General features: G+C 42.7%; 2 protein-coding genes across 2 annotated transcripts in view; one reads left to right on the top strand and one right to left on the bottom strand.

The window, feature by feature from the left end:
• The window catches only part of STX7 (syntaxin 7), a 39,410-nt gene extending 26,852 nt beyond the window's left edge, over positions 1-12,558 (top strand). The window contains exons 8-10 of the mRNA XM_066608677.1: positions 301-373; positions 577-659; positions 4,910-12,558. Coding sequence (XP_066464774.1) covers positions 301-373; positions 577-659; positions 4,910-5,005 — 252 coding nt within the window. The 3' untranslated portion in view covers positions 5,006-12,558. The remainder of the gene's footprint in view (positions 1-300; positions 374-576; positions 660-4,909) is intronic.
• A 12,686-nt stretch (positions 12,559-25,244) lies between these two features.
• LOC136571820 (olfactory receptor 5G29-like) lies at positions 25,245-26,180 on the bottom strand. The gene has a single exon (XM_066572447.1). It carries the CDS (start codon positions 26,178-26,180, stop codon positions 25,245-25,247), a length of 936 nt encoding a protein of 311 aa, XP_066428544.1.
• Positions 26,181-27,817: the final 1,637 nt, after the last annotated feature.

The raw sequence follows: 27,817 nt of genomic DNA, 5'->3' as shown, positions 1-27,817 counted from the left end.
GTCATGCTCAGCCGTCACTTCATTCATTCTCCTCTTCACTTTTGAGGGTGCAGTAAGGAGTAGAGGGAGACATGGACCTCCATTCTCTGGACTGTGGAGGTCTCAGCGGTGATACCGCCACCAGTCAGACGTTTAGCACCTATCCTGTCAATAGGTGATAAAAGTCAATTAAATTTGTTTAATGCAGCTAGGACATGTAGTTTTGCACCAGGTGGAGAGCCGGTCCAGTTTGGTAAATCAAAGTTTTTCTTGCCTATTAATTAGCTTGTATTCTCTAATATACCGCTATGTGTTTTACAGGAGGATATCAGAGGGATAAATGAAATATTTAAAGACCTGGGTATGATGGTCCATGAGCAAGGAGAAATGATTGGTAAGTAGTTAAGATATATGTAAACACACTGAGTCCGTCCGACTGATTTCTATAAGGATGGTTGAGAGGGTCCACAGCACTTCATGCTTCACAACTAGTCTTGGGTTCCATTTATATATCTTTTTTTTATTAGGGACCTACAGTTATTTCTCCATATTATGTCCATGAAATAACGGAATTGTTATGTTGTTGTTACCACACAGACAGCATAGAGGCCAATGTAGAAAACGCTGAGGTGCATGTTCAGAGTGCCAACCAGCAGCTGGCCCGAGCAGCAGATTACCAGGTAAGAAGCTCGAAATGTTTCCCATCTAATCCGGTCAGCCACCTTACCCTCAGTATTGATTCTATGGACTTGTTCCTACCCTGTCACTAGGACTTACCCTTACTTACTCAATGTAATCCGCACATGATTTTCTTGTGGATTTACCGTTTTCCCTAAAATAAGACAGTGCTTTATATTAATTTTTGCTCCGAAAGATTTCACTTTTTTACTTGTAGCTGTCTGGACACTATTTAAATTTACTTTTTTTTAACTGTAACAAGGGCTTAATTTTGGAGTAGGGCTAATAGTTCAAGAATGGCATTCTGCATCCTCAAAAATCCTGAAAAATCATGCTAGGGCTTATTTTCAGGGAAACGGGTAGCTGCAGAATTTCACTTATTACATTGAAATGAAATAAATCTGCAATTAATTTTCTGCCACAAATAGAGCATGCTGTGTATTTGTTAAAACCACATGCACTAACATTGCACTGTACATAGTTACAGAATGTTGATATGGAAAAATACTGCCACTATTATGCAGTGTCTGAAACTGGTCTTATGCTTTAACCCACCCCTTACAGTTAACCACGAACACAGCTCATTCTACAGGAAAGAGAAATACAGTTTTGGATAAACAGATCTCGTTCTACTTCAAACACTTTCAGCCATAGTCCCATCAGAACTACCAACATGCCAAATATCTTGGCTTTAAAATAACACCAAAAGCAACACTGATAGAATCAGAGCTGCAGTTGTTTGAAGTGGGGTCGGGAATACTGAATATACAGCTGTACTATAAAATATTAAATTATTTATACAGAACTTGAAATTCCATTAAAAAAACAAAAAGGGGCCAAAAGAGACATTTTCTGATCCTCTCTCTTCCCTAAAACAGAAATTAAAAGTAATCAAAAAGTCGTTTACACCTCCAAGTGGTGCCAATAAAAACTACAAGTCTTCTCCGCCACAAACAAGCGCTCATACAGCTGTGATGAAAGACAAATAAAAAATGCTCTAATGTGGTGACACACAAAAATTGTTTTTGTAAAAAACAGTGTATATATTGTGCAAAAGTAGTAAAACATAATAAAACCTCTATACATTTGGTGCTGCTGTAATTGTAATGAACCGTAGAATAGCGTTGCTATATAATTAATACCATTTGGGTAATGTCCTAAAAATAAATTCAAAAAAATAATGGTGAAATGATTTTTTTCCCAGCAAAAAAATTACTAAAAGTTATTTGATACATTATATGCATCTGAAATGAGTTCCCATAAAAACTAGAATTTGTTCTGCAAAATTCAAGGTCTACAGCTACATTGGCAAAAAATAAATACGCTATGTCCGCTGGAACATAAAAGGGGAAATGTTTTACCAGCTTTTACAGCTAAAATTAGTTATATTCATAAGGGGTTAAAAATACACTTAAAGGCTACGTACACCATTGCACTCCCTTTATTTCTTTAATCAATGTGTCTTTGGAAATGAAGACTTTTTGTCATTGTTTTCCAAGACACTGATGATTGGAGGATTGACAGATTAGCAAAATCCATCAGTCAGGCTAACTTCACACAGGCGAGTGAGATATGGGTCTGTTAATCCCGCCCCCATATCGCGCACGCCATCCATGTGAATTCCCCAGGGATGCAAGGCATTTTCATGGCAAAACGGCCTCACACCACCTCAGGGATGCAGGGATACTCCGGCGTGGCTGTCACACCCGTGGCAGAGGATCGCAGAGTTTCTCTTATTGGAAACAATGGGCGCTGCAATGCGCAGAAAGATAGGGCATGCAGTGATTTGTTTCCTGCATAGCATCGCAGTGTGGTGCCATGTAGAAAAACATCCCTTATGTGTATGACCCCATTCAAAAGAATAGGGTTCATATTTGTGCAAGATTTGTGCATCTTGCAACGCACAAGTCTCACAGGATTTTGACCGACCCCCCCTGTGAATCCGGCCTGAGAGTAAACTACTACTTCTCAGCTCCTCCTTTAGTAGGAGCATGCTGTGAGGGTGGCACCTTACAAGACATAAATTCAAAATCTACAATAAAAAATAGTTTTTTCAATTTGAATGTTAATATTAGGCGGTTAATAAGAGGTGGAGAGTTATTTGCATATTTTCCCATGGAGCTTTGCCCAAAGTCTCCATAAGCTATTTATTCTCCCTAAGGAGAGGTGGTATTAAATAGAGGCTACACAGTGGGTATAACAGTCTACACAGCCCTATTTAAATGCCATGTTTTTGTTATGTTAAAAAAAAAAAAAACAACAAAGATGCATCATTTCAGATTTATTTCCCCTTCAGTGTGATCCGTAATCTGTCCATTTCCATTTGAAAACAAACTAAAATCTTTTAGGGTGGAAAAAAAGCTTAAAATAATGTGGTTGCATAAATAATACACGCTCTAAGACTAAGGCCTCATGTCCACATCCGTGTCGGACTCCGCCAGCAGACTATCACAGTAATGTCCGACACAGAGCCCCCCAAAGACCCCATACTCACCTCTCCGTATCCGATGCGCAAGCCCCATCCTGTGAGCTGGCACGCATGCGCAGTGCATCGCATGACACAGTGGGCAGTGATACGTAATCACGAGATACTTCCGCTGTGCTCACAGCGGAAGTATCGCGTGGACGGCTTCAATCGACTACAATGGAAGCCGGGCGCGCGTCTTTCACCGGCAATTACAACATGCTGCGATTTCTGTAACACTGCGGAATTCCGCGGTAGAATTCCAGTGTGTGAACATTGAAAGGCAGAAAGCTATTAGGTTCAATAGAACCTAATAGCTGTGGGATAACACCGCGGATGTCCGCCGCGTGAAACTTGGCAGAAATCCGTCCATGGGTATTAGCGCTTATACATTATTTATGCACCCTTTTCACTTTGACCGCATTCAGTGTCTTTGGGTCGGTGTCTATCACCATGGCACATCTTGACTTGGCAATCTTTACTCACTCTTACTTGCAAAAGCGCTCTAAATCTTTCAGATTGCATCTCGTGTGTAGCGCCCTCTTCTAGTCACCATATATCTTCTATGGGATACAGGTCTGGGCTCTGGCTGGGCCATTCCAAAACTGTGATCTTCTTATGGCTAAGACCCAAAGCATACCTGCAAATCACTTTTGGTGTTTTGCAGGTATGCTTTGGGTCGTTGTCCTGATGAAAGGTGAAAATCCTCTTCTTCTTCAGCTAAAGGGTTTGTGCCAAAATGGACTGATATTTGGAACTGTTCATAATTCCCTCCACCTTTACTAAAGCCCCAGCAGCAGAAAAACATCTCCCTACATAATGCTGCCTCCACCATCTTCACTGCAGGTTGGGGGTCTTCTGGTGATGGGCAGCCTTGGCTTTGTGTCAAACAGACTTTTTGGAATTATAGCCAAAACGTCCAACCTTGGTCTCATCAGACGTAACCTGTTCTCCCACATACTGTTGGCAGATGTGATGTAGGTTTTGCTAAAACATAGCCGGGCTTTGATGTTTTTATAGAAAAGGCTTCCTTCTTGCCCCCCCCAGCCCAGACATAAGGAGAGATGGTTGTGACATGCACTACACAACCAGTACTCGCCAGAAACTCCTGCAGTTCCTTTAATGTTGTTGTAGGCCTCTTTGAGCCTCCCAGACCAATTTTTGAGGGCCGTCCAATTCCTGGTGATGTCACTGTTGTGCCAAGTGTAATCCATTCGTGCTGACCATCTTCACAGTGTCCCATGGTATATGTAGTCCCTTGGGAATGTTTTGGTCTCCTTCTCCTGACTGATACCTTCCAACAATCAGATCCCTTTGATGGACTGTAAGATCTTTACGGACCAATCAAGAAAATGTCAGGAAAATCCTCCTAGAAGAACCGAACTTTATATGGGAAACCCAGAACCCCTGTAAATAATGGCAGCGGAGTGCTGACTACTAGTTGTTATGAGCTTAAATGTGATTGGCTAATTCTGAACACAACCACATCCTCAAATATAAGAGGGTGTGAACACTTGTGCAACAACATTACTTTAGTTTTGTTATTTTTATTTCCCACCCTTAAAGGTTTCAGTTGGTTTTCTAATGACATTGTACCGATAACGGGTCACACTGAGGGGGAAATAAAGCTGAAATGATTTTTTAACATAACCAAAACCTTGCTTTTTACCAGGGGTGTGTAGACTTTTATATCCACTGTACCTCTAGCAGTAAGGTGATAATGTAATATCCATGTACAGCACCTTAGTTTTCCAGTTTCTCATATCTATTTTTCCCTTCTTTTTCCAGCGCAAGTCCCGGAAGAGGATGTGTATTATCATTGTTGTGGTCGTAATACTAATTGTAATTCTTGCACTGATTATCTGGTTAACCACCAGAAATTAAGAGATGCCTGGAAAAAAGATGCTTCAAGTACTTTTTGTCTTTATATTCCAAACTGTTAAATACTAATCACTGGAGAAATGACTCACACATTCAAGATGAAGAATGCAATGTGTATATATAGTAGCTATATGACCGTGCATAGTGGATTATAAAACTGACCTGAAGGACAGCTATATTTGCCCATGCACAGTATACAGTTTAGACTCCATACACATTGTACTAAGCACTTGCACTATCAATGTTGAAGGAGACAAATCAGATAATTTGATTGGGCGGAGCATATTTTATGTGCCACATTACTTAAAGGGCTGCTCACTTTTGTTCATTTGCACCCACATGACTTAACCAGGTTATCCCCATATTTTTACTTACTGTCTATCCTGCATTTGATTGCTGGGTTCCCTGTCAATCATGAGACGAGTAGTCCCATGTCCTGCCATATGAATGGAGCAGCAGTTGAGCATGTAAGTTACCGCTCCAAGCATCTCTATGGGACTACTAGAGACTGCCAAGCGCTGTAAACGCTTCTCTTTTTGCCAGCTGCATATAAATGGATGGAGTGGCTGTTCTATTCATATGGGGGAACATTGGATCTCTGTTCACATGATCAGTGTGTGACCGGGATCCCCATCGATGAGCTAAAATATTGGGAGAATCTCTTTTAAGGTTTAATTATGTGAGTTCTTCTTGGTAGATCCAGCAACTGCCTGAATAGAGAATATAGAAATGCAGAGCAGAGTTTTAGACTGAAATTAAGGGCTCATGTCCACGGGCAAAATATGATTTAAAGGGGTTGTCCCGAGGCAGCAAGTGGGTCTGTACACTTCTGCATGGCCATAATAATGCACTTTGTAATGTACATTGTGCATTAATTATGAGCCATGCAGAAGTTATAAAAAGTTTTATACTTACCTGTTCCGTTGCTGGCGTCCTCGTCTCCATGGTGCCGACTAATTTTCGCCCTCCGATGGCCAAATTAGCCGCGCTTGCGCAGTCCGGGTCTTCTGCAGTCTTCTATGGGGCTCCGTTTAGCTCCGTGTAGCTCCGCCCCGTCACGTGCCGATTCCAGCCAATCAGGAGGCTGGAATCGGCAGTGGACCGCACAGAAGAGCTGCGGTCCACGGAGGAAGAGGCCATCTTCAGCGGTGAGTAGAGAAGTCACCGGAGCGCGGGGATTCAGGTAAGCGCTCCGGTGAGCTTTCTTTACCTCCCTGCATCGGGGTTGTCTCGCGCCGAACGGGGGGGGGGTTGAAAAAAAAAAAAACCCGTTTCGGCGCGGGACAACCCCTTTAAGATCCGCAGCGGATTTCCCGCATGCGGATCCGCATCCCATAGGGATGCATTGACCACCCGCGGGTAGATAAATACCCGCGGATCGTCAATAAAAGGGATTTTAAAAAAAATGGAGCATGGAAAAATCTGGACCATGCTCCATTTTCGTGCGGGTCTCCCGCGGGGACGGCTCCCGCGGGCTTCTATTGAAGCCTATGGAAGCCGTCCGGATCCGCGGGAGACCTAAAATAGGAATTTAAAGTATTTACCATCCGTAGCGGACCGGGAAGGTCTTCTCTTCCTCACGGCCGCATCTTCCTTGCTTCGGCTCGGCGGATGTGCCCGGCGCATGCGCGCGGCACGTTGACGACGTGCCGGCGACGTGCCGCCGGCGTGAGGTATTCATCCGCCGGCCGAAAAAGAGGATCCGGCCGTGAGGAACAGCTGACCTTCCCCGCCCGCGCCGGATAGGTAAATGCTTTTAAATTCTTATTTTCGGCGCTCATGTCCGCGGGGCAGGAGGGACCCGCTGCAGATTCTACATGGAGAATCTGCAGCGGATCTTATTTTCCCCGTGGACATGAGGCCTTAAGGGCCCCATTCCCCACTTAAAACTCTTCCCACAAGAAGGGGATCTAATTGCATATGTATTCATGCAACTAAAATGAATTCAGTGGTAGCTATATAAATCTGTCTACACTAAGCTTCCTTTAGTTGTTAATGCAGTAAGCCATTGTCACAACAAACATCAGTAGCAGCTCAGTGCTGGGCACATTACCACTATGGCCCTATTGCAATTGCAGACCCTGCCTCTATGGCAAGTACCACACCATGCAGAGATGCTTTACTTCTGCATTGACTTATTTCCTATCCAAGCAAGTATTGCTGTACAGATATTTGCTGTACTAGGAAGGTCCAGCTAATCCCTGACCATGTGTAGATGAAGGTGAACAAACCCTTTAAATATTTTTTCTCTTCGTTGGGTCTTAAATAGAGATGAGCGAGCACGCTCGGATAAAGCAGTTACTCGAGCGAGCATCGCTCTTCTCGAGTAACTGCTTACTGGTCCGAGCAGATTCGGGGGGACGGCGGGGGGGAGAGAGAGACTCTACCCCCCGCCGCCCCCCCTCCCCCGAGCCTGCTCGGACCAGTAAGCAGTTACTCAAGAAAAGCGATGCTCGCTCATCTCTAGTCTTAAATTAAGCCAAAATTTTGTTCAATTTTAAAAGAAATATCCCATGTATTAAATAATATAAAATGGTTTATATAAAGGTAGAACAACTCTATTTTTTTTTTCAATGATGCTGTGCCAAATACAAGAATGAAGCCAAGTAAACAGCTTTAAATATAAAGTCATAAAAATTCAGTTTTTTGAGTTGTGAGGGGAAGATTCTCTGACTGCTCCCTCCCAGTATGATTAGTCTTGGAATGGAATGGAAAAGCTGCCTAATTATGCCACGGTGATTCATTTCTTGTACCTATATTTGATTGGCCATTTGTGAGCCATTTATGTTCCTTCCAAAGAAAAGGAGAATAAAAAAACAGAAGACAGATAGGAGATTTTCACTGATACTTTCTTGCTCTTAGGTTTGGGGTGGTGGTAATTGTTCTCATTGAAGAGATCCAGGTGGTTTGGAGACTTAGTTTTCATGCAGTGCTCCATGGGAAAAAATATGCAAATTAGCTTTCCCGTGGAAGAAAGAACCCAGCCAAACCAGAAACCAGAGACACCCATCTGTGGATAGCACCGTGTCACGTTTTTGCCCATCATCAGTACAAAGCAGGGGGCTCATTGACATATTTTACATTCAGCTCGGTGAGGTCTTGGTTTTTATTGAAGAGATCCAGGTTGTATGGACCCAATGCTCTAAAGTATCTCAACCAACCAACCACTTCCCTGCTCTGTACTGGTGAAAGGCAAGACCCCTGAAGCCCTGCTGTCTACAGATAGATGGCTCTGGCTTGGCTGTATGAGAAATTTTCTTTTTTTGAAGGAAGGCTAATTTGCATACATTCTCTTTTCTGTCACTTTTAATTCTACTGAAGGTATAATTATTTAATACAGATTATATCTAATTTTATGTCAATTTAAACTGGTCAATCTGCAGTAAAATGTTGGCAATCCATCCTGCTCTGTGTGATGCCAGATGATGGTTTATGGACTATTGGATGTTATTAAGATTTAGATTGATCACTTCCTGCTTATAAAGATGATTCCAGTGTTTCCTACCATTGATGTCACGGTTTTTGGCCTTTTCAGTTCATTCCCTAAAAATGGTGGACCACGTGTTACTTTACTGTTAATCCAGCACCAGAACTTGTTTTAGACAAAGGTTGCCAGAACTCCAGACCATAAGGTGTTGATTTTCTATAGTGATTGCTTTAGAGTTTTATACTTTGTTGTATTCTTGTTCATGCCCTGTGATATTTTTGTTTCAACATTATTGTGTCAATTAAAGAAGCAGTAAGTAATAAAAGAGATACTCCAGGGTTTAGTTTTGCCACCCCATAAGTCTCCTGTGAACTAAACTATGGTTGTGACTGTTGACCATCGTAAGCACTTGCCATTAGATCTCCAGAACATGGGAGTTAAACCATAGGGGGTGTGAACAGCTCTATGTGCAAAACTAAATGTTTCGTTATGCCTGGAGTGTCTCTGTAAGTTTGGCCATATCTTATTGCCAATACTACATTGAATTATTTTGTCTTGTCCTGTATTAAACTGTGTCAAAACTACAACTCCTATCGTTTTTGCATGCCAGGCAATAATTTGTGGCAAAATTGATTGAAATTGTTTTTGTTTATTTCTCTCTTAGCCATCCTAGAAAACATATTTTGTTTAACGAGTGCCAACAGTACTTCTCAGATCAGGAGTGAACTGCCCATTACAGCAGTGCCTGATGGCCCTTACCCAGAGGGAACCGACAGCTTTTTGGTCAGACAAAGCACTCCCTAAAAACGCAAATGATAGGTTCTCCTCAAATGCATATTCATAGGGGGCTTCTGTCCACCTTGCCTTGAACTATTAGTAAGGCTGGCCATACACTGAATGGCCACTTTTAGAGATCCCCATCTAGTTGCTCAATGAACCTTCCATGGGTATTAGTGTTTCTTGACGCCACCAGGAAGTCCTGATAAAGACAAGAATGAGTGGCCGGAGATGCCCCCTGCACATAATTGGCTTAAAAATATGGGTTGGCAGCAGGTCCTGGCAGCCCACTAGCACACTGCTGTCCCGGTTCCCAGGCCCTTAACTGTGCTCCCAGCTGCTGTTCTTTCCGGCGCGGTGCTCCCCGCTACTTGTGTTACGTCCCGGACCCTGTGCTGTCATGTCCCTCGCTTTACTTGCCGGCGCTATGCTCCCCGCTTGTGCTGTAGGCTCCCTCTGCTCCCAGCTGCTGTACTGTCGTTCGTGCCACTGTGCTCCTCACTACTGCAGTCGGGTCCTGGGCCCTTGGCTGTCATGTCCCGTGCTTGAGTGGCCAGCGCTCTGCTCACTGCTTGTGCTGTAGGCTCCCCAGCCCACTGCTGCCAGCTGCTGTTGCAAACTTCCCGCTGCTGTCCTCCCCGCTCCTGCTCTATGGTCCTCGGCGCAGTGCAGGGCGGTCCTGCACTTTTCTGACCTGACGTTCGGTGCTGCAGCTCTTCATTTTTCACGCTGACAGGCAGCGCCAACAGTGGCGTCCCGGCTCCTCTGCACGGTTTAGAGTGCTGCAGGGTGCTCGGCGGTCCTTGCCGCTGTGGAATGAAAACTCAGCTGAGACTGTATCCTGTGTCCTGGCCGGCGGCTACTGATACACCACACAGCTACATGACTTGCTGCTTTGTGGCTATTCACAGTGGACTGCCGTGGACGCTTATGGATGTTTGACCTAATACCCTTACATAACGTTCAATCCTTGCATGTGACACGGCTGCCAACAATGTAGACACAGCATGCTGGTAGGACCTTTGACAAGTCACCCAATAGGGAGCTAGGGGTGTGAGAGGGGCATTTCTCCTGTCAAACCTTTAGCTTCCTGGTGGCGTCAAGGTGCACTAATACCCCTTCTTTGACCTTCAGAATCGCAGCAATTCATCGTGGTGTCAACTCACAGGCCTCCTTGGAAGTCACTCAGATCTCTGGATTCTCCCATGTAATGTGAATTTTCACTGAAACTGATCCATGTAAAAAATGTTTGTGATTGTATGTTGCACTCCGGGGTCAAGGTGTTAATAGCCCCCAATAAGCAAAATTCTTAAAAGCAATTCTGCACACATAGTATAACGTATAGCTTATGACCCTTCCGATTGGCAACCACGTAACAATTAAGTAACACTTAATATAATTTTTAAACCTGTCTGAACAAGTGTTCCTGACAATTGATGGATTTCACTTGAGCGTATTCCATCATTTTGGTTTTACAGGGACAATGATTATTATCACATAGCCTTATTATTGGTCATATGGTGAAAACCAATCACACCTTGGAAGTATGTACTCCAATCCAAACCACAAAACTCCAAGCAACTCCAGACGATTATTCCTATTCACCAAACTTTGTAATTGCGACTACACAGTTGAGCACAAAACTGCTCCAGAATCAAACGGCAGGGTAGTTTATACTATTCTAGCTGACCATTGGTATTGTGCATGGTGACCTTGGCCTCATACTTGGTTGCTCTGCCTTAGAAACTCAATCCATTAAGTTTCAGTTTTCACGCAGTAAAAGCACATGCAGTTGACTAAGGCAGTTTTAGCATGTTAGAAATTGGGGTGAAATGTGCCATATAGTGCCAAGAGTGGTATCTGGCTGATCAGCTATTCGCCCTGGGCTGCGCATTTTGGGAGAGGTTGTGCATCTTGGCAGAACCCTTTTAAGTAGCACTCAATCTATTTCTAATGTTAGTCTATGAGAATCGCATGGCTTTGTGCTTGATGTTCTGCACCATTTAGTAATGGGAGCCAAACTCATTAATTAGGGTTGTCCATGTTTGTAGCCATGTATAGTATATGCACATAAATAGACAAAGAGAAAAACCTTGTATAAATTACGCAATATTCAATTTTTATATGGATTTACCAGTGTTGCCCGGGTGTCCCTTGATTCACTTGCTCTTTCCCTCTCTTTTTGAATTCGGACCTCATGCTTTTCTGAAGTCTCTGCCGACCTTGATGTGTTGGCTCTTTCACTCTCATTCTTAAGTCTTTGCTTGTCTCACTCACCCACCCTAATTTTACTTTCTTTGCTTTTGGCTTGTCCTACCTGATGGGTTTCTGTATTTTCAAAGACGTTCCAAATCCACCACATGCCTAATTAATTCACTACACTGAATCACAAAGCATCTTGTTTTACCATGGATTATCCAATGGGCTTCATTTATTGAATCCCTGTAAAAACTGTTCATTGCACATAGCAACCAATCATCATTCCTTAAAGGGGTATTCCAGCAACGGGACTTTTTTTCTTGATGTGTGAAAACTGATAGATCTGTCAGGGTCCGACCACTGGGACCCCCACTGATCCTGAGAATGGAGGACCTGTGTCCCGCTTATTTCAAAGTTTTTAAGATACATTGTCCCATTTCTGTAGTGTAGTGGAGAATGGAGTCGATGGACGCACATACGCAGCAGTGGCTTCATTCCTCTCGGTGGCGAAGGCAGATAGCCGTTCACTGTGCTCGGCTATCTATTCATTTCGATGGAAATACCCGAGCGCTGTGCTTGACTATCTCTGCTCAATTCATTCCATTTGTAAATGTCGAATATATCAAGTCCATTGATTGTAGCCTGCGGCTTATTATTTTGCTTGGGGTTGTTTTAATAGCCTAAAACAAATGTGAACTAGAACACTGTAATGAAGTTCTGCATAGATGAGGTTAGCACACCTTTGTATCCTATGTGCCTATGAGACTTTTTGTTTTTCTGTCTGAAATCTGTTTTTTAGACTAGAAGATGCTGTGAAGGTTTGTAATGAAGTCACAATTCTGTAATGAAAAAGATTAAATCTGTAATGTAAATGTGATGTGTAGTTTAAAGTCTATTGTGTGATGACATAAACAGCCTGAGAGGATATTGCATCATCGTTATAATATCCAATCACTGTAATAATGATAAAGTATCTGTTGTTAAAGCACACGATAAGTGAATAAGGGCCATAAGAGTGGCACTATTTTTTTCTAGGGCAAAACTGACCTTTTTTTGTATTCTAGACAAAACCTTTTAAGTTGTGTCTCCTACAGATGTAGCAAAGTTTAACTTTTTAGGGGTCAATATTTCTATTAAATCTGTGTTATTTGCACTTCTCTGCGTGCATAGTAAATACTGGTAATTTCTACATGCAATACCACACTTAACCACAAGGTGTGCTGTTAGGCAGAACTCCAAGCATAAGCTGTATAGAACACAAAACAATAGGTAAAGTAACCCTCTTTCAACTCTCTTTTACTGTGGAGAACATGCCAACCCCCCAAATTATATATAGTGTACCTGATCCCTGCTGTTCAAGAAATCCATAGGCACCCTTACACAATACAAGCAGTCCCTTTATCATGGCAGCAAGTTTAAGTCCCAAGCAGCGCTTGCCATGGAATCTGTATAGGAAATACCTTTGGGCGTGTATCTGCATTGTGTTATTTCATATACAGATTTTCATATCTTCCTTCCTGAAAGAAGAGGCGCACATAGATTTTCTTGGAAGGTCACTTGGAGATTAGAAAAAAGGTTTTTTTTTTTTTGTTTGTTTGTTTTATTTCCAAGAAACAACGCCCCTCTTTTCTGTAGGTTGTGCCTGAAATTGCAGCTCAGCCACTAATATGCTACACTCTGTTTAACACACCATAGTGCAAATACTCCTCTACCCGGTGATGGAAACATATTTCAGTCATTTACATGTCTGCTGGATAATATAAAATAGGTGTAGTACAATATATAACCTAGGCTATTCCTTGTTCAGGACCTTCATCTATAAAAGAGTGTGGAGTGTCTGCAACAAGTATTTTTCCCAACAGCCCATTGATTCAGTAGATGCTGTGTAATGCTTCATTTCCCCTGTAGTGGTGCTAGAGAGAAATCAAACATTTGGTTGTGGGGCCCTAGCTAACAAAAGGTCTTGTCCTAAGGAAACTTTTCTCCTGGTACAGCACTTGTATATTTCTATTCTACCTCTCATTCAATTGCTTTCCTTTATGTTTGGGGATGGGAAAGAGGAGGCGGTGACAGATCCCTGCAGGGTATGAAATCAGGCATGAAATAGATGGGTCATGGGACAATGGAGAAACATGCGCAGTTCCTAATGGTTAATACCACCATGTTATTCAGTACATGGTCATCCTTAAAATTGCCCAGTCTCTGCATCTAATGTTGGAGACCATACCAATTGTTTTATGTCTGGTGTATATGGTAACATGATACTGACACATGTAACCTGATTAATGTACATGTAAGATTCTGTGCAGTATATAACACATTGAGACTGTTTATATTAACATTGACTTTTGCTTTTAGTACACTTGCTATGTATAATATACACTTATTATGAAGGTGAATTGATGTGATCTCTATGGAGCTACAACTAATAAAATGTTAATTCATATCTGTGTGGATATGTCTTACCAGTAACCAATGGTAAAATCGATATTTATCCCTATTGTTGGAGAGAGAATGGATTCACAACCACTGCTGTGTCAATTTGGGCTCACAGTCTCATTTCCACCTTTTATCTGCTGCTGCCTGCCTCAACGTCTGGCCTAGTATACCTTGCTAAACCTATTCTGTATCCCGACCCTCAACTTGTTCTACGCTCTGAAGTTTACTGGCTGCACCGACCTGTGTTGTCTGACTACATGCTCCTGTTCACACCCTCAGGTACCGCGCCTGGGTCTGTAATAGCGGCAGCTGCCACATTACTGGGACCACATCTATAGTAACGGCTTGGGGACCCCACAGAAAATTCCACATGGGATACTGCTAGGGAAAAGTGATATGGAAAAAGACCTGATGGTACTAGTGGATTGTAGACTAAACTGGAGTAACCAATGCCAGTCAGCTGCTGCAAAAGCTAATAAAGTCTTGGGGTGCATTAATAGGTATAGGGGCGAAGGACGAGAACATTATCCTCCCACTATATAAGGCACTTGTCAGACCTTACATGGAATACTGTGTACAATTCTGGTCACCGGTGCTCAGGAAAGATGTTACAGTGCTGGAGGGGGTTCAAAGAAGGGCAACTAAAATAATACATGCAATGACTGGACCGGAATACCCAGAGAGACTATCCAAATTGGGATTATTTACCCTGGAAAAAAGACGACTAAGGGGTGATCAAATAACTATGTATAAATACATGAGGGGACAATACAAAGATTTCTCCCATGATCTGTTTATACCAAGGACTGCGACGGTAACGAGAGGGCATCCTCTACGCCTAGAAGAAAGCAGGTTTGATCACCAACACAGAAAGGGGTTCCTTACTGTAAGAGCAGTGAGACTGTGGAACTCTCTGCCTGAGGAGGTGATGATGGCAAAATCCATAGAGGAGTTTAAAAGGAGATTTGATGTCTTTCTAGAGCGGAAGGATATTACAGGATATAAATCTTAGGTTAATTGTTAATCCGGGTATACAGGCAGATAGGAACTATTAGGGGTTGATCCAGGGATTAGTCTGATTGCCATTAGGGAGTCAGGAAGGAATTTTCCCCCCAAAAGGGATAATTGGCTCCTGCCTCTTTGAGTTTTTTTGCCTTCTTCTGGATCAACAACATAGGAGGATAAACAGGCTGGACTAGATGGACATTGTCTTCATTCGGCTTTACATACTATGTTAAATCTCAAATGGTGGGGTTAAAGGGTGAAGACTGGATTACCTTAGGTGGCGCCTATGGATTTTTCCTTAAATTGTGTGGCACAGAGAATCGATGTCCACTGACTAGCATAACCCATAGCAACACTGGGCTATGAACCCATAGTCCAAGCGTCTCACTCAGAAAATACCAGATTGTATATGTACCCATATCCTCAGTGCTCCGTTCAAAAATATCAGATGGGATATTTATCCATATCCTCAGTGCTCTGCTCAAAATTACCAGGTTGAATGCGAACATGTAAAGTACCTCACACAAATATACTAGGTTGGAAATGATCTCAATGATCTCTCTGTTGGGGGCCTTTATGTTTGAGAAACAGGGCAAGAACTGAAAGCCAGGATGAGATCTCACCGCCATACAATTAAACAGAAAAAGACCGAATTACCTGTGGCCGAGCACTTCTCTACTTATGACATAGGAGATATGAGAGTTATGATATTGAAGGGTGGTTTCAATTCACAAAGTCATAGAAGAATTTGGGAATATAAATTTATCACAACTTTTGACATGTTCAATAGAGGGCTAAATCATTCCCGAGGATTTACACGTGACGGGAAGGTATGAGAATAATATAGCACAGATAACACTTCTTACCTGATGCCCCCAACAGTAATTCAGGGACCATAAGCTGTCACTCCCTTATTAGTGTCTAGTTAAAAATGTTTGTTTCTGTTGCAGTATTCCTTGAAGTGCAAATCAATCACATCCATGTTTGTGCCTTATCATAAGTATGTGTGTCATAAGTGTGTATAAATATCCATGCCTCTTCAAATGTATTCCATTTAAGCCTGAAGAAGAACCCTGCGTTGGTTCGGAAGCTCACAATAACATCATGTATTTTTGTTAGCCATTAAAAGGTATCATATCTACAAGATTACGTCGTTTCTCTTGCTGAGAACAATCACATTTTGCTCTACTGGCTAACACGGTACCAGATCTTTTGTTTTCATTATACATAATAGGTGATTATATTTGAAGCGGATAAAGGCCTGGTTACCTCAGGTATTTAATGTATGTTTAGTGTATATGATAAATGTAAATGAAAAAAGTTAACAAGTGTATACAATGTTAAAGGGAACCTGTTACCATCATTTCACCCCTAAAAGTATCTTTACTGGCCAGCAGTGTTTGAAAAATCAACTACTTCTAATGTCCCCCTTTTCTAACGAACCCAGGTACCTCAGCAACTAGGATCCATAAGTTATATACTCATTGTAAAAAAAAAAAAAAAAAACCAATCCCTCCCCTAGAAGAAGCTGCCGGAATCAAATGAAACTTTATCTGTGTGATTGCAAAGTTGATATAAGTGATTACAATATCCGAGCAAAAGGATCATTTATTGCGAAGAGCTGCTCTGGTATCCTGTTGTACCGCCTCTAGTTTGGATAAAAGATGTGATAAAGGTGGGCATGGAGGCTCTAGTACCCTGTTGTACCGCCTCTAGCTTGGATTCAAGATGTGAAATTGGTGGGCATGGAGGCTGTAGAACCTTGCTGTACCCCCTCTAGCTTTTTTACAAGATGTTATACGGGCATGGAGGCTTTAGTACCCTGTTGTACCGCCTCTAGCTTGGATACAAGATGTGATACGGGGGGCATAGAGGCTCTAGTACTCTGTTGTATGGCATCTAGCTTGGATACAAAATGTATTTAATGTGGGCATGGAAGCTCTAGTACCCTGCTGTACCACCTCTAGCTTGGATACAAGATGTGATACGGGCATGGAGGCTCTAGTACCCTGTTGTACTGCCTCTAGCTTGGATACAAGATGTGATATGGCAGGCATGGAGTCTCTAGTACCCTTTTGTACCACCTCTAGGTTGGATACAAGATGTGATACGGGGGCATGGAGGCTCTAGTACTCTGTTGTATGGCCTCTAGCTTGGATACAAAATGTGATACATGGGTACTCCTAGTACTCAGTTGTACGGCTTCTAGCTTGGAGAAATATGTGATACGGGAAAGCATGGAGGCTCTAGTACCCTGCTGTACCATTTCTAGCTTGGATACAAGATGTGATACAGGCGGGCATAGAGGCTCTAGTACTCTGTTGTACCACCTCTAGCTTGGATACAAAATGTATTTAATGTGGGCATGGAAGCTCTAGTACTCTGCTGTACCACCTCTAGCTTGGATACAAGATGTGATATGGGCATGGAGGCTCTAGTACCCTGTTGTACCGCCTCTAGCTTGGATACAAGATGTGATATGGCAGGCATGGAGTCTCTAGTACCCTTTTATACTACCTCTAGCTTGGATACAAGATGTGATACGGGGGGCATGAAGGCTCTAGTACTCTGTTGTACGACCTCTAGCTTGGATACAAAATGTGATACATGGGTACTCTAGTACTCAGTTGTACGGCCTCTAGCTTGGAGAAAATATGTGATACGGGAAAGCATGGAGGTTCTAGTACCCTGCTGTACCATTTCTAGCTTGGATACAAGATGTGATACAGGCGGGCATAGAGGCTCTAGTACTCTGTTGTACCACCTCTAGCTTGGATACAAAATGTATTTAATGTGGGCATGGAAGCTCTAGTACTCTGCTGTACCACCTCTAGCTTGGATACAAGATGTGATATGGGCATGGAGGCTCTAGTACCCTGTTGTACCGCCTCTAGCTTGGATACAAGATGTGATATGGCAGGCATGGAGTCTCTAGTACCCTTTTATACTACCTCTAGCTTGGATACAAGATGTGATACGGGGGGAATGGAGGCTCTAGTACTCTGTTGTACGGCCTCTAGCTTGGATACAAAATGTGATACATGGGTACTCTAGTACTCAGTTGTACGGCCTCTAGCTTGGAGAAAATATGTGATACGGGAAAGCATGGAGGTTCTAGTACCCTGCTGTACCATTTCTAGCTTGGATACAAGATGTGATACAGGGCATGAAGGCTGTGGTACTCTGTTGTACCACCCCTAGCTTGGATACAAAATGTGATACAGGTGGGCATGGAGGCTCTAGTACCTTTTTGGGCCGCCTCTAGCTTGGATACAAGATGTCAACCAAACTCGTAGGCTGTCGAAGTTGGAGTTCCCAATGTTCTATTGGCAATAAATCTGACTACCCGGCGGGCCGCAAAAGCGTGACCATGTCGTAGAGATATTCTTGTGACACCATTGTGTGTGCGGCTGAGCATTATCCTGCTGGAAAATACCTCCTGGAAACCGCCATGAGAAGAACACAATTTCTGCAGGATGACCTGAACATATCGCCGAGCTGTCATTGTCCCTTGTACCACTACTAGAGGTGGCCAACTGTTGTATGCGATGCCTCCCATACCATCACACTAGCAGTGGGGGCAGTGTGCCGCTCCACAGCAAAGGCAGTTTCATCATTCACAACATCACTGTGAACAGAGGCGATGATGGGTGTCAAAAGCCAAACACATGATGGGTGCCACGAGACCAAATGTCCTGCAGCCAAGCACCGGCAAATGCTTTCGACAGACACGGGGACCTGTAACAATGGAGCCACCTGTCTCTGGATGACAGACAATTAAACAGTTGGAGCTTCTGCTGTATATTTCAAGGTGATAAAGTGTTGGCAATTTTTTTTTTTTAAGATTTCAATTATACAATTAGCTTCTTTAAATGTTTTTGAGACTCGGTGCAGCATCTTTTTTGACATGTCTTCTCTTTCAGGCCCTTTTCGGGCAATCGATATTCTTATGTGAGTGCGGTTTGCAGTTGTATACGAAATGGACAGATGTCATGTGGAAAATGATACCCTACATTTCAATGGGTTCATTCACATGAGCAATTTTTCACTTGAACCGATTTCTGAAAGGTAAGCAAAAACTTCCCGTGTGACATCAGTGCCGTTCAGTGTCACCAGCGGCAGGCACACATCATGACCGAGTAGAGGAATATCACCGCCTTACGTTACTGCTGTTATGTGAACACAGTACATATCCCTGCAAAAGGACAATCTCTTAAAAATGTAAACCTTTATTTAGAGATATTTAAAACCATTATTAAAGGGGTTGTCCCGCACCGAAACGTTTTTTTTTGTTTTTTTTCAATAGCCCCCCCGTTCGGCGCGAGACAAACCCGATGCATGTGTTGAAAAAAAAAAAAACGGATAGTACTTACCCGAATCCCCACGCTCCGGTGACTTCTTACTTACCTTGCGAAGATGGCCGCCGGGATCTTCACCCTCGGTGGACTGCAGGTCTTCTGTGCGGTCCATTGCCGATTCCAGCCTCCTGATTGGCTGGAATCGGCACACGTGACGGGGCGGAGCTACGAGGAGCAGCTCTTCAACACGGAGAAGACCGGACTGCGCAAGCGCGTCTAATCGGGCGATTAGACGCTGAAAATTAGACGGCACCATGGAGACGGGGACGCTAGCAACGGAACAGGTAAGTGAATAACTTCTGTACGGCTTATATTTAATGCACGATGTATATTACAAAGTGCATTAATGTGGCCATACAGAAGTGTATACCCCAACTTTGTTTCGCGGGACAACCCCTTTAACCTCAATTAGAAAATACTAACATTATAATTGCAGTCTTACGTGATTTTTTTTCTTTATTTTGTTAAGAATCTCAAATATTATCGTTTGACACAAGCGAATGCTAAGATCTCACCATTCCCTCCTATTGTTGGTAAGTAGCTGAGATGTGGGCTGCTGTATACAGAATTGGATGATTTACAGGAGGCACTTGTTTATCTGCCCTCTTGTGGAAGTAAAAAAAAAGTTGTCAGCACTGAATATCCTTCGCTGACCAACAGGACTAATGAGACACTATAAGATTAATGAAGTTGTAAAGTTTTGGAGAGACCCCCAACATGAACAGTTGTAACAGGATGGCTGAAAGGGCAGCCATCATGGACATGCAAGCTTTTACGTGTTCCACGCGCTCTATATAAATAAGCTGCAAACTGTCCGATTGTCTGTCTACCGCTTGGTCCTTCTCAGCCTTTTTCTATGTCTAATATTATTCAGATTATCTCTGCCTGTGTAAAAGGGCCCTTATCCTCTTGTCTCCTGACTCTCCGCATCTCCCGCTCCACAGCTCTGTCCTCTGTACCCGCTCTTTGTTTACAGATGTCACATGTTGCTGCAGCCGATCACATACCTCATCGCTTAGCGTGTAAACATTACGTCACGGAGGAGACCCAAAGCTGCGGCGCTGGAGATGTAGGAAGCCCAGAGATGTGAGTACACACCTTTTAGTTATATTCTATGATAGCGGGGCTATATTTTTTCCAATTGTATTAAACAATCTCTTTAATACACAATGTGAAAAAATTAAGAAAACTATTTTTTTCTGTTTTTGACAATTTCTCCTTTTAAAAAGGCCTATAAAAGAAATTGATATTCGCTCCAATTTTAAATAATAAGAAATTCCCATATATCCCAGAAAAATGAAACAAAACATTTTAGGGCAGACTCAGAAATAAAAAAAAAAAAAAAATCGCCCTGTGCATATTATGGGTTCATTAATTTTCCTGCAATACGAACGAATGATCACGCAACTGTGGATCTACTGACCCGAAATCATAGACCCCCCCCCCGCCCTCTGTAAAGCCAGTTATCATGCTTAACCACTAGAGATGAGCGAGTATACTCGCTAAGGCACATTACTCGAGCGAGTAGTGCCTTAGCCGAGTATCTCTCCGCTCGTCTCTAAAGATGCGGGGGGCGGGGGAGAGCGGGGAGGAACGGAGGGTAGATCTCTCTCTCCCTCTCTACCCCCCGCTCCCCGCCGCAACTCACTTGTCACCGGCGCCGGCCCCCGAATCTTTAGAGACGAGCGGGGAGATACTCGGCTAAGGCACTACTCGCTCAAGTAATGTGCCTTAGCGAGTATACTCGCTCATCTCTATTAACCACCACTCCATTCATTTCTATGGGACAGGTAGAGATACCTCTGTACAGGGAGATTAACAAACCCACTGCGGGAGGCAGCTGCAACCTAATCATAGTACCAGGGCCCGGCATTTACAGTAGCCATATTGATTGGCACCTAGCTTTCCCAGAATCAGATAAATAAGAAAAGGCTGAATAGAATTTCCATTAAAGTGATAGAAAATTAATCTCCTGGATTCATATTTAATGGGGCCTTTATATAATTAATATTATCAAACATAAAACAACTTTTAGAACTTGAAAGGGTTGGACACTTGATGGTTGGTGAGCTCAGTAAACTTGTTTATTTTCCATATCACCAATATATTCCTATGAATGGGCAGAGACTTCTATATATGAGCCTCCAGGATGAATATACATTACTACTGTGGAGTAAATCAAACTCCGTTTCGGGTCAAACTTTGCAAAAAGTTTAGGTCAGCACAAACCTGAAACAAGCTTTTAACAAAGTTCTACCTGCATTAGGGTTCTAGTGGTATGATTCTCTCAGCACTAGTCCTGAAGACTGGTGTATTATTCTGTCTTAGAGCCATAAACATAGTAACATAGTATGTTAGGCTGAATGAAGACAATGTCCATCCAGTTCAGCCTGTTTTAACCTCCCCCTTGTTGGTCCAGAGGAAGGCAAAAAAAAAAAAACCCAGCAAGCCAATTGGCTCTTTTGGAGGAAAAAAAATTCCTTCCTGACTCAATAATGGCAGCCAAAGTAATCCCTGGATCAACATTTGAGATCAAAAACCCCGATGGTCACCCAATGTCTATATCCTATAATATCATAGCACTTTAAAAAGATGTCTAGTCTCCTCTTAAACTCCACGTCCTCAGGTTGAGAGTTCCAGTCTTACTGCTCTTACAGTAAAGAACCCGCTTCTATGTTGGTGATGAAACGTGCTTTCTTAATAGACATAGAGGATGCTCTCTTGTTACCGTCGTGGTCCTGGGTATAAACAGATCATGAGAGAGATCCTTGTATTGTCCCCTCATGTATTTATACATAGTAATTTGATCACCCCATAGCCGTCTTTTTCAGGGTAAATAATACCACTTTTGATAGCCTCTCTGGGTATTCTACTCCTTAGTTGCCCTTCTTTGTACTCGCCCAAGCACTGCAACATCTTTCCTGAGCACCGGAGTCCAGAACTGTGCACAGTATTCCATGTGAGGCCTGACAAGTGCCTTATATAGTCGAAGAATAATGTTCTCCTCCCTCGCCCCATTGCCTCTTTTAATGCACCCCAAGACTTTATTTGCTTTCCAGCAGCTGACTGACATTGATTGCTCTAGTTAAGTCTACAGTTCACTAATACCCCCAGGTCTTTTTTCATATCACTTTTCCCTAGCAGTGCCCCATTTAGTGTGTATTGGTGACATCCGTTCCTCCTGCCCATGTGTATAACCTTACATTTATCAATATTGAACTTCATTTGCCATTTTTCCACCCAAGCCTCCAGCTTATCTCGGTCCATTTGTAGCCGGACATTGTCTTCCATTGTATTAATTATCTTGTATAATTTTGTATCATCTGCAAATATTGATATTTTACTGCACAGTCTCTCTATCAGGCCATTGATAAATATATTGAACAGAATGGGGCCTAATACTGAACCCTGTGACCCCCCCCCCCCCCACTAGCAACGGTGGCCCAATCAGAGTATAAGCCATTTATTCCCACCCTCTGCTTTCTATCTCTGAGCCAGTTCTTTAGGCCGGCTGCACGCGGCCATGATGGGCTCCGCCGCGAAATTACGCGGCGGAGCCAGTCACGGCGCACCCTAGGAGACCCCATACTTATCTGCGGATCTGGCGTCCTCGCTCCCGCTTGACGCTTCCCCGCCCACCTCTGTCACGTCATGTGACACGCCCACCGCGTCACATGACACGGCCGGCCGCGTCATATGACGTGGCGGCGGTGGGCGGGGAAGCTTTTTCACGCTATCTTCCGCTGTGCTACAGCGGAAGATAGCGTGAACGGACAGCTTCCATTGAAGTCGTCTGCGCGTACACCTGCGGCAAATAGAGCATGCTGCGGGTGAGGACGGGTCAATTCACGGTGCGGAATTCCGCACCGTGAGCACTGAGATATTAGGTTCAATAACCTAATAGCTGCGGGCAACGCAGAGCGTAATTCGCGGCGGAAATCCGTTCGTGGGAAGGAGGCCTTACCCATGTACACACGTTTTCACCCAATCCAAGCTACCTCATTTTATATATCAACCTATTATGCGGCACGGTGTCAAATGCTTTAGAGAAATCCAGATATACGAGATCAATAGACTCTCCCCGGTCCAGCCTAGAACTTACTTAATTGTAGAAGCTAATCAAATTGGTCTGATATCATCGACCCCTCATGAACCCATGCTGGTGAGAAGTTATGCCATTGGTGTCCATGAGGTATTCTAGGATGGCATCTCTCAAACCCCTCAAATATTTTTCCAATTATTGAAGTGAGACTTACCGGCCTGTTATTACCAGGCTCTCTTATAGACCCATTTTTGTATATTGGAACCACATTGACAATGCGCCAATCCAGTGGTACAATCCCGGTCTCGATAGTGTCCATAAATATAAGAAATAGCGGTCTATCACGTCATTTAGTTCCCTTAGAGCCCTTGGGTGTATTTCATCCGGGCCCGGCAATTTTATTGATTTTTGATCCTCTGCACTTCCTCCTGTGTTAGGCATGCAATATTTAGTGGGGGGTTCGCTTTATTCCCCTGCATCTCGTGTGACATTTCATTTTCATTCATGAATACACTAGAAAAAAAAAACCATTTCATAGATTTGCCTTCCTCCTATAGTCTTCTATGGTTTCTCCTGCATTATTTGTTAGAGGGCCAGTGCTTTCAGTGCAAATCGTTTTACTTTTTATATAATCGAAGAATAGTTTAGGATTATTTTTGCTTTCTTTGGCAATCAGTCTCTCTGCCGCCTTCTTAGCAATTTAGATTTTTTCTTTACATATTTTGGTTTTTTCCCCTGTATGATTTTAGCGCTTCTTCGCTGCCTTCTTGTTTTGGTAGTTTAAACACTTTTGGTTTCCTTCTACTTGTAGTTCTTTTGTTTTTAAAGGGTATGACCTGCTCACACAAGGTAGTTAGGATGTTTTTAAACTTTTCCTATTTGCTATCTGTACTGATATTTTTGAGGATGTGGTCCCAATTAATGTTACCGATAAGTAGTTCGGAGCTGATGAAATTTTGCTTTACTAAAGTTTAGTTTATTTGTCGCTCCCTGATGAGGCTTACTATTAAATGACAGCTGGAAATTAATTATTTTGTGGTCACTATTTCCCAAGTATCCCTTAACCTACACCCCTGTGATTCTGGCCCGTTTGTTAGTTGATACTAAGTCCAGAATGGCCCTCCCTATAGCTGGCTCCTATACAAGTTGGGTAAGGTAGCTCTCTTTCCCCCCCCCCCCCCCCCCCTACTGCCCTCTGCAACCCCCGGCGCCCCCCGAATCTTTTCATCCGAGTAGTCAGTTACTCAGAAAAAGCAGTGCTCGGGTCCAAAAACACCCGAACCGAGTACGTTCGCTCATCTCCAGTAGCTATCTTTAATTGTTCTGAAGAACTTATCATCCTTGTGAGATTTGCAATTTTCATCTTCCCATATTATATCCGGGTAATTAAAGTCCCCTATAATTACTTCATTGTGGTTTGACACCTTTTACTATTTGCCTTAATAATAAGATTTCAGTTTCTTCTGTTGCTTTTGGTAGCCTATAGAAAACCCCTACCAGGATTTTGTTATTGTTTTCTCCCTGTATTTCTACCCACAGAGATTCCATGTGTTCATCTCCTGCATTTAATTTAACATACAGACATACCCCTCCTCCTTTCTGGTTTCCTCTCAGAGTGCTATACAGGGCTTAGTGTTATACACCAGTTTTAGGGGTTTTGGTGAACTTCCAATACGGTTCAAACTAATTTGGACCGAACTGAACTCTTTGGAAATTTCAACAAACCAGCCAAACTTTACTTTTCAAAAGTTCAGTATTCACTGTGCATTACACAACATATATGCTTTTTGACCGATATAGCACCTCTACTTTTAACCATAGCCCATGCCCCATAGTGATGAATCTTCTCTCTTACTGCTGGAGTCTATCCATTAAAATGTATTGAACAGTTAATATTTTTTTAAGCAAATAGACATTATGGGGCATAGTTATAGGAGTTCAGCTGTAGGGGTGCAGAGGTAGTTGTTGTACCTGGCCCCTTGATGCAATAAATGCTTAAAATGTATGCCTTCCAATGATTTGGACCTGTAGTGCAGTTTTAATCTCTTGGTTCCTAAGACTGTATACAATGGGATTAAACAAAGGTGTGACCACTGTATATAAAAGCGACAAGATCTTATTAAGGTTCAGTGATAAAATGCTGGTGGGTACAACATACACAACAAATAGTGTCCCGTAATATAAGGACACAATGGTTAAATGTGAGCTACAGGTGGAGAAAGCCTTCTGCCTCCCACAGGTAGATGAAATCCGAACAATACTCAAAAAGATGGAAGTGTAACTTCCCATGATGAATAGAAATGGAAACAGTACTATGGGGACAGAACACACATAGATTTCAATTTTTACAAGAGATGTATCTGAACAAGAGAGTTCCAAAAGAGGAGCAACGTCACAGAAGAAATGGTCGATCACATTGAGTCCACAAAACTGGAGCCTATGTATAAGGAGAAGAGAACTCAGGGTCAACACCAAGCTTAGTAACCATGAAGAAGTCACAAGAAGAACCTGAAGACTTAAACTCATGATTGCAGTGTACCGTAATGGATTGCATATGGCCAAGTATCGATCATAGGCCATCACTGTGAGAAGAAATGACTCTGTAGTTGCTGAGAAGCCAAAAACATGATACTGGATAATGCAGCCTACCAGGGACAATGTAGATCCTTCCTTTATTATGACCTGCAGCATGTTTGGCAAGACGTTGGTAGTAAAAACTGTGTCACAGAAGGACAAGTGACTGAGGAAAAAGTACATAGGTGACTGGAGAAAATTACTAACTAGTACCAAGAGGATGATCAGTAAATTACCACCCAATGATAAAACATAAACTAGAAGGAAAAACGTAAATAGGAGAAACTTGAAAGCATGAAGGTTTCTAAATCCCAATAGGAGGACATCTACAACGGCTGTTTGGTTGTCTGCACTCATGGATGTGGCTGTACCAAAAAGAAAGGCCAATAGCAAAATATTAGTTTGATAGACATGGTGGCATAATAAGCTATAACAAAATTATATTGAAAAAGGTATATTAAAAAACATGACTTTCAAGCAGAAGTATGAGTATGATATGCAGGCAGTAGGAAACCTCAAATCTTTCTGGTAACTTACTGTCAATAATGCATTATCACAGTCATCAGTATACCCTCAACTGAAAAGTTACCTACCAGCTACGGCCCATTTTACATCTAGGGGCCAGGAGCAAGCCCAAGTCAAACAAGCAAACCATACAGTCTACAGTACGTAACCAATTCAAAGTCTCTGTTAAGTCTTGTATGTGGTATTAGGATGAGAGTGGTACTCACCGTACTAGTGTAAAGGTTATAAGATTTGGATTACGTATACATAGAACGTCATCAACAGCTCTTATACTCTGCAAATGTATGAAAAGTAAAAACTTATCGACACATTCGTAGCTTAACATCATTAATTAACAAGACGAGTCTGGACTGAATACACATATGGCTTGTTCTGTGCATCTAGAGCATTATAAATAGTCCTATCCACAAGACATGAGGGATTTGTGGTTACACTGGGAATTACCATTGGGGTCTCTAGTGTCATTATTCGGGCAAAGGAAAAACATAAATAGTTACTGTAATTAGATGATATAACAATTTGAGGATTTCATTTTCCTATGACAGATGGGCCGTGATGTGAGTAAGAAATAACAGCAGGGAGGCAATAAGTTGGACGCTGGTCATCCTGTTGCCTTCTTCAATATCAATAAACTGATATTTTTTGGAGGAGAGCCAATCTACATACTTTTCCCATGGAGTATTGTCTGAAAAAAAGTCTTCATACAATAGATTTTCAATGAGAAGCAATAACCTGCTCGGGCAATAGATTGTGAAATGACTCTATAACACTGGTGATCAGTAGCCATGTAAGGAATGTAGGAGCCACCATCAGTTACAGGAGTGATGGTGAAAGTGTAACTGCAGTTTCAAAAAACTCTTGACATAGCGTAGGGACATTTCAAATGTTTTTTGATCAGTAAGAGTCTGAGTGCTGAGATTTCCACCAATTGCTAGAATGAAGCAGTAAAAGTGCTCATCTGAGCACTGTCTCTGCTTGCTAGCTAAAAACAGGCTCGGTAGAACATTTATGAGCATGAGAAGCTGAAAAGCTATTTTAGCAATATTGATTTTCTAAATCTAAATCTGCTGATACTAGCACAAGATTTAAAGGGGTTGTCTCGCGCCGAAACAGGTTTTTTTTTTCCATAGGCCCCCCGTTCGGCGCAGGACAACCCCAATGGATGTGTTAAAAAAAAACAAACATATTACTTACCCGAATCCCCGCTCTGCGACGTCTTCCTTCTTCCTACTTCTTCCTTCACCAAGATGGCCGCCGGGATCTTCACCCACGATGCACCGCGGGTCCTTTCCCATAGTGCACCGTGGGCTCTGTGCGGTCCATTGCCGATTCCAGCCTCCTGATTGGCTGGAATCGGCACACGTGACGGTGCGGAGCTACGATGACCAGCTCTCCGGCACGAGCGGCCCCATTCACCAGGCAGAAGACCGCACAGCGCAAGCGCGTCTAAAAACGCCAGAAGAAAGCGA

Source organism: Eleutherodactylus coqui, chromosome 6 (assembly GCF_035609145.1).
Source record: "Eleutherodactylus coqui strain aEleCoq1 chromosome 6, aEleCoq1.hap1, whole genome shotgun sequence".
In the NCBI taxonomy this organism is placed as follows: domain Eukaryota; kingdom Metazoa; phylum Chordata; class Amphibia; order Anura; family Eleutherodactylidae; genus Eleutherodactylus; species Eleutherodactylus coqui.
The sequence above is the reverse complement of the archived record's forward strand: the minus strand, read 5'-3'. Positions and strand labels throughout refer to the sequence as shown.

Excerpts from the sequence above, each read along its gene's own strand:
- LOC136571820 (XM_066572447.1), bottom strand. The coding sequence starts at position 26,180 with ATGAGTGCAGACAACCAAACAGCCGTTGTAGATGTCCTCCTATTGGGA.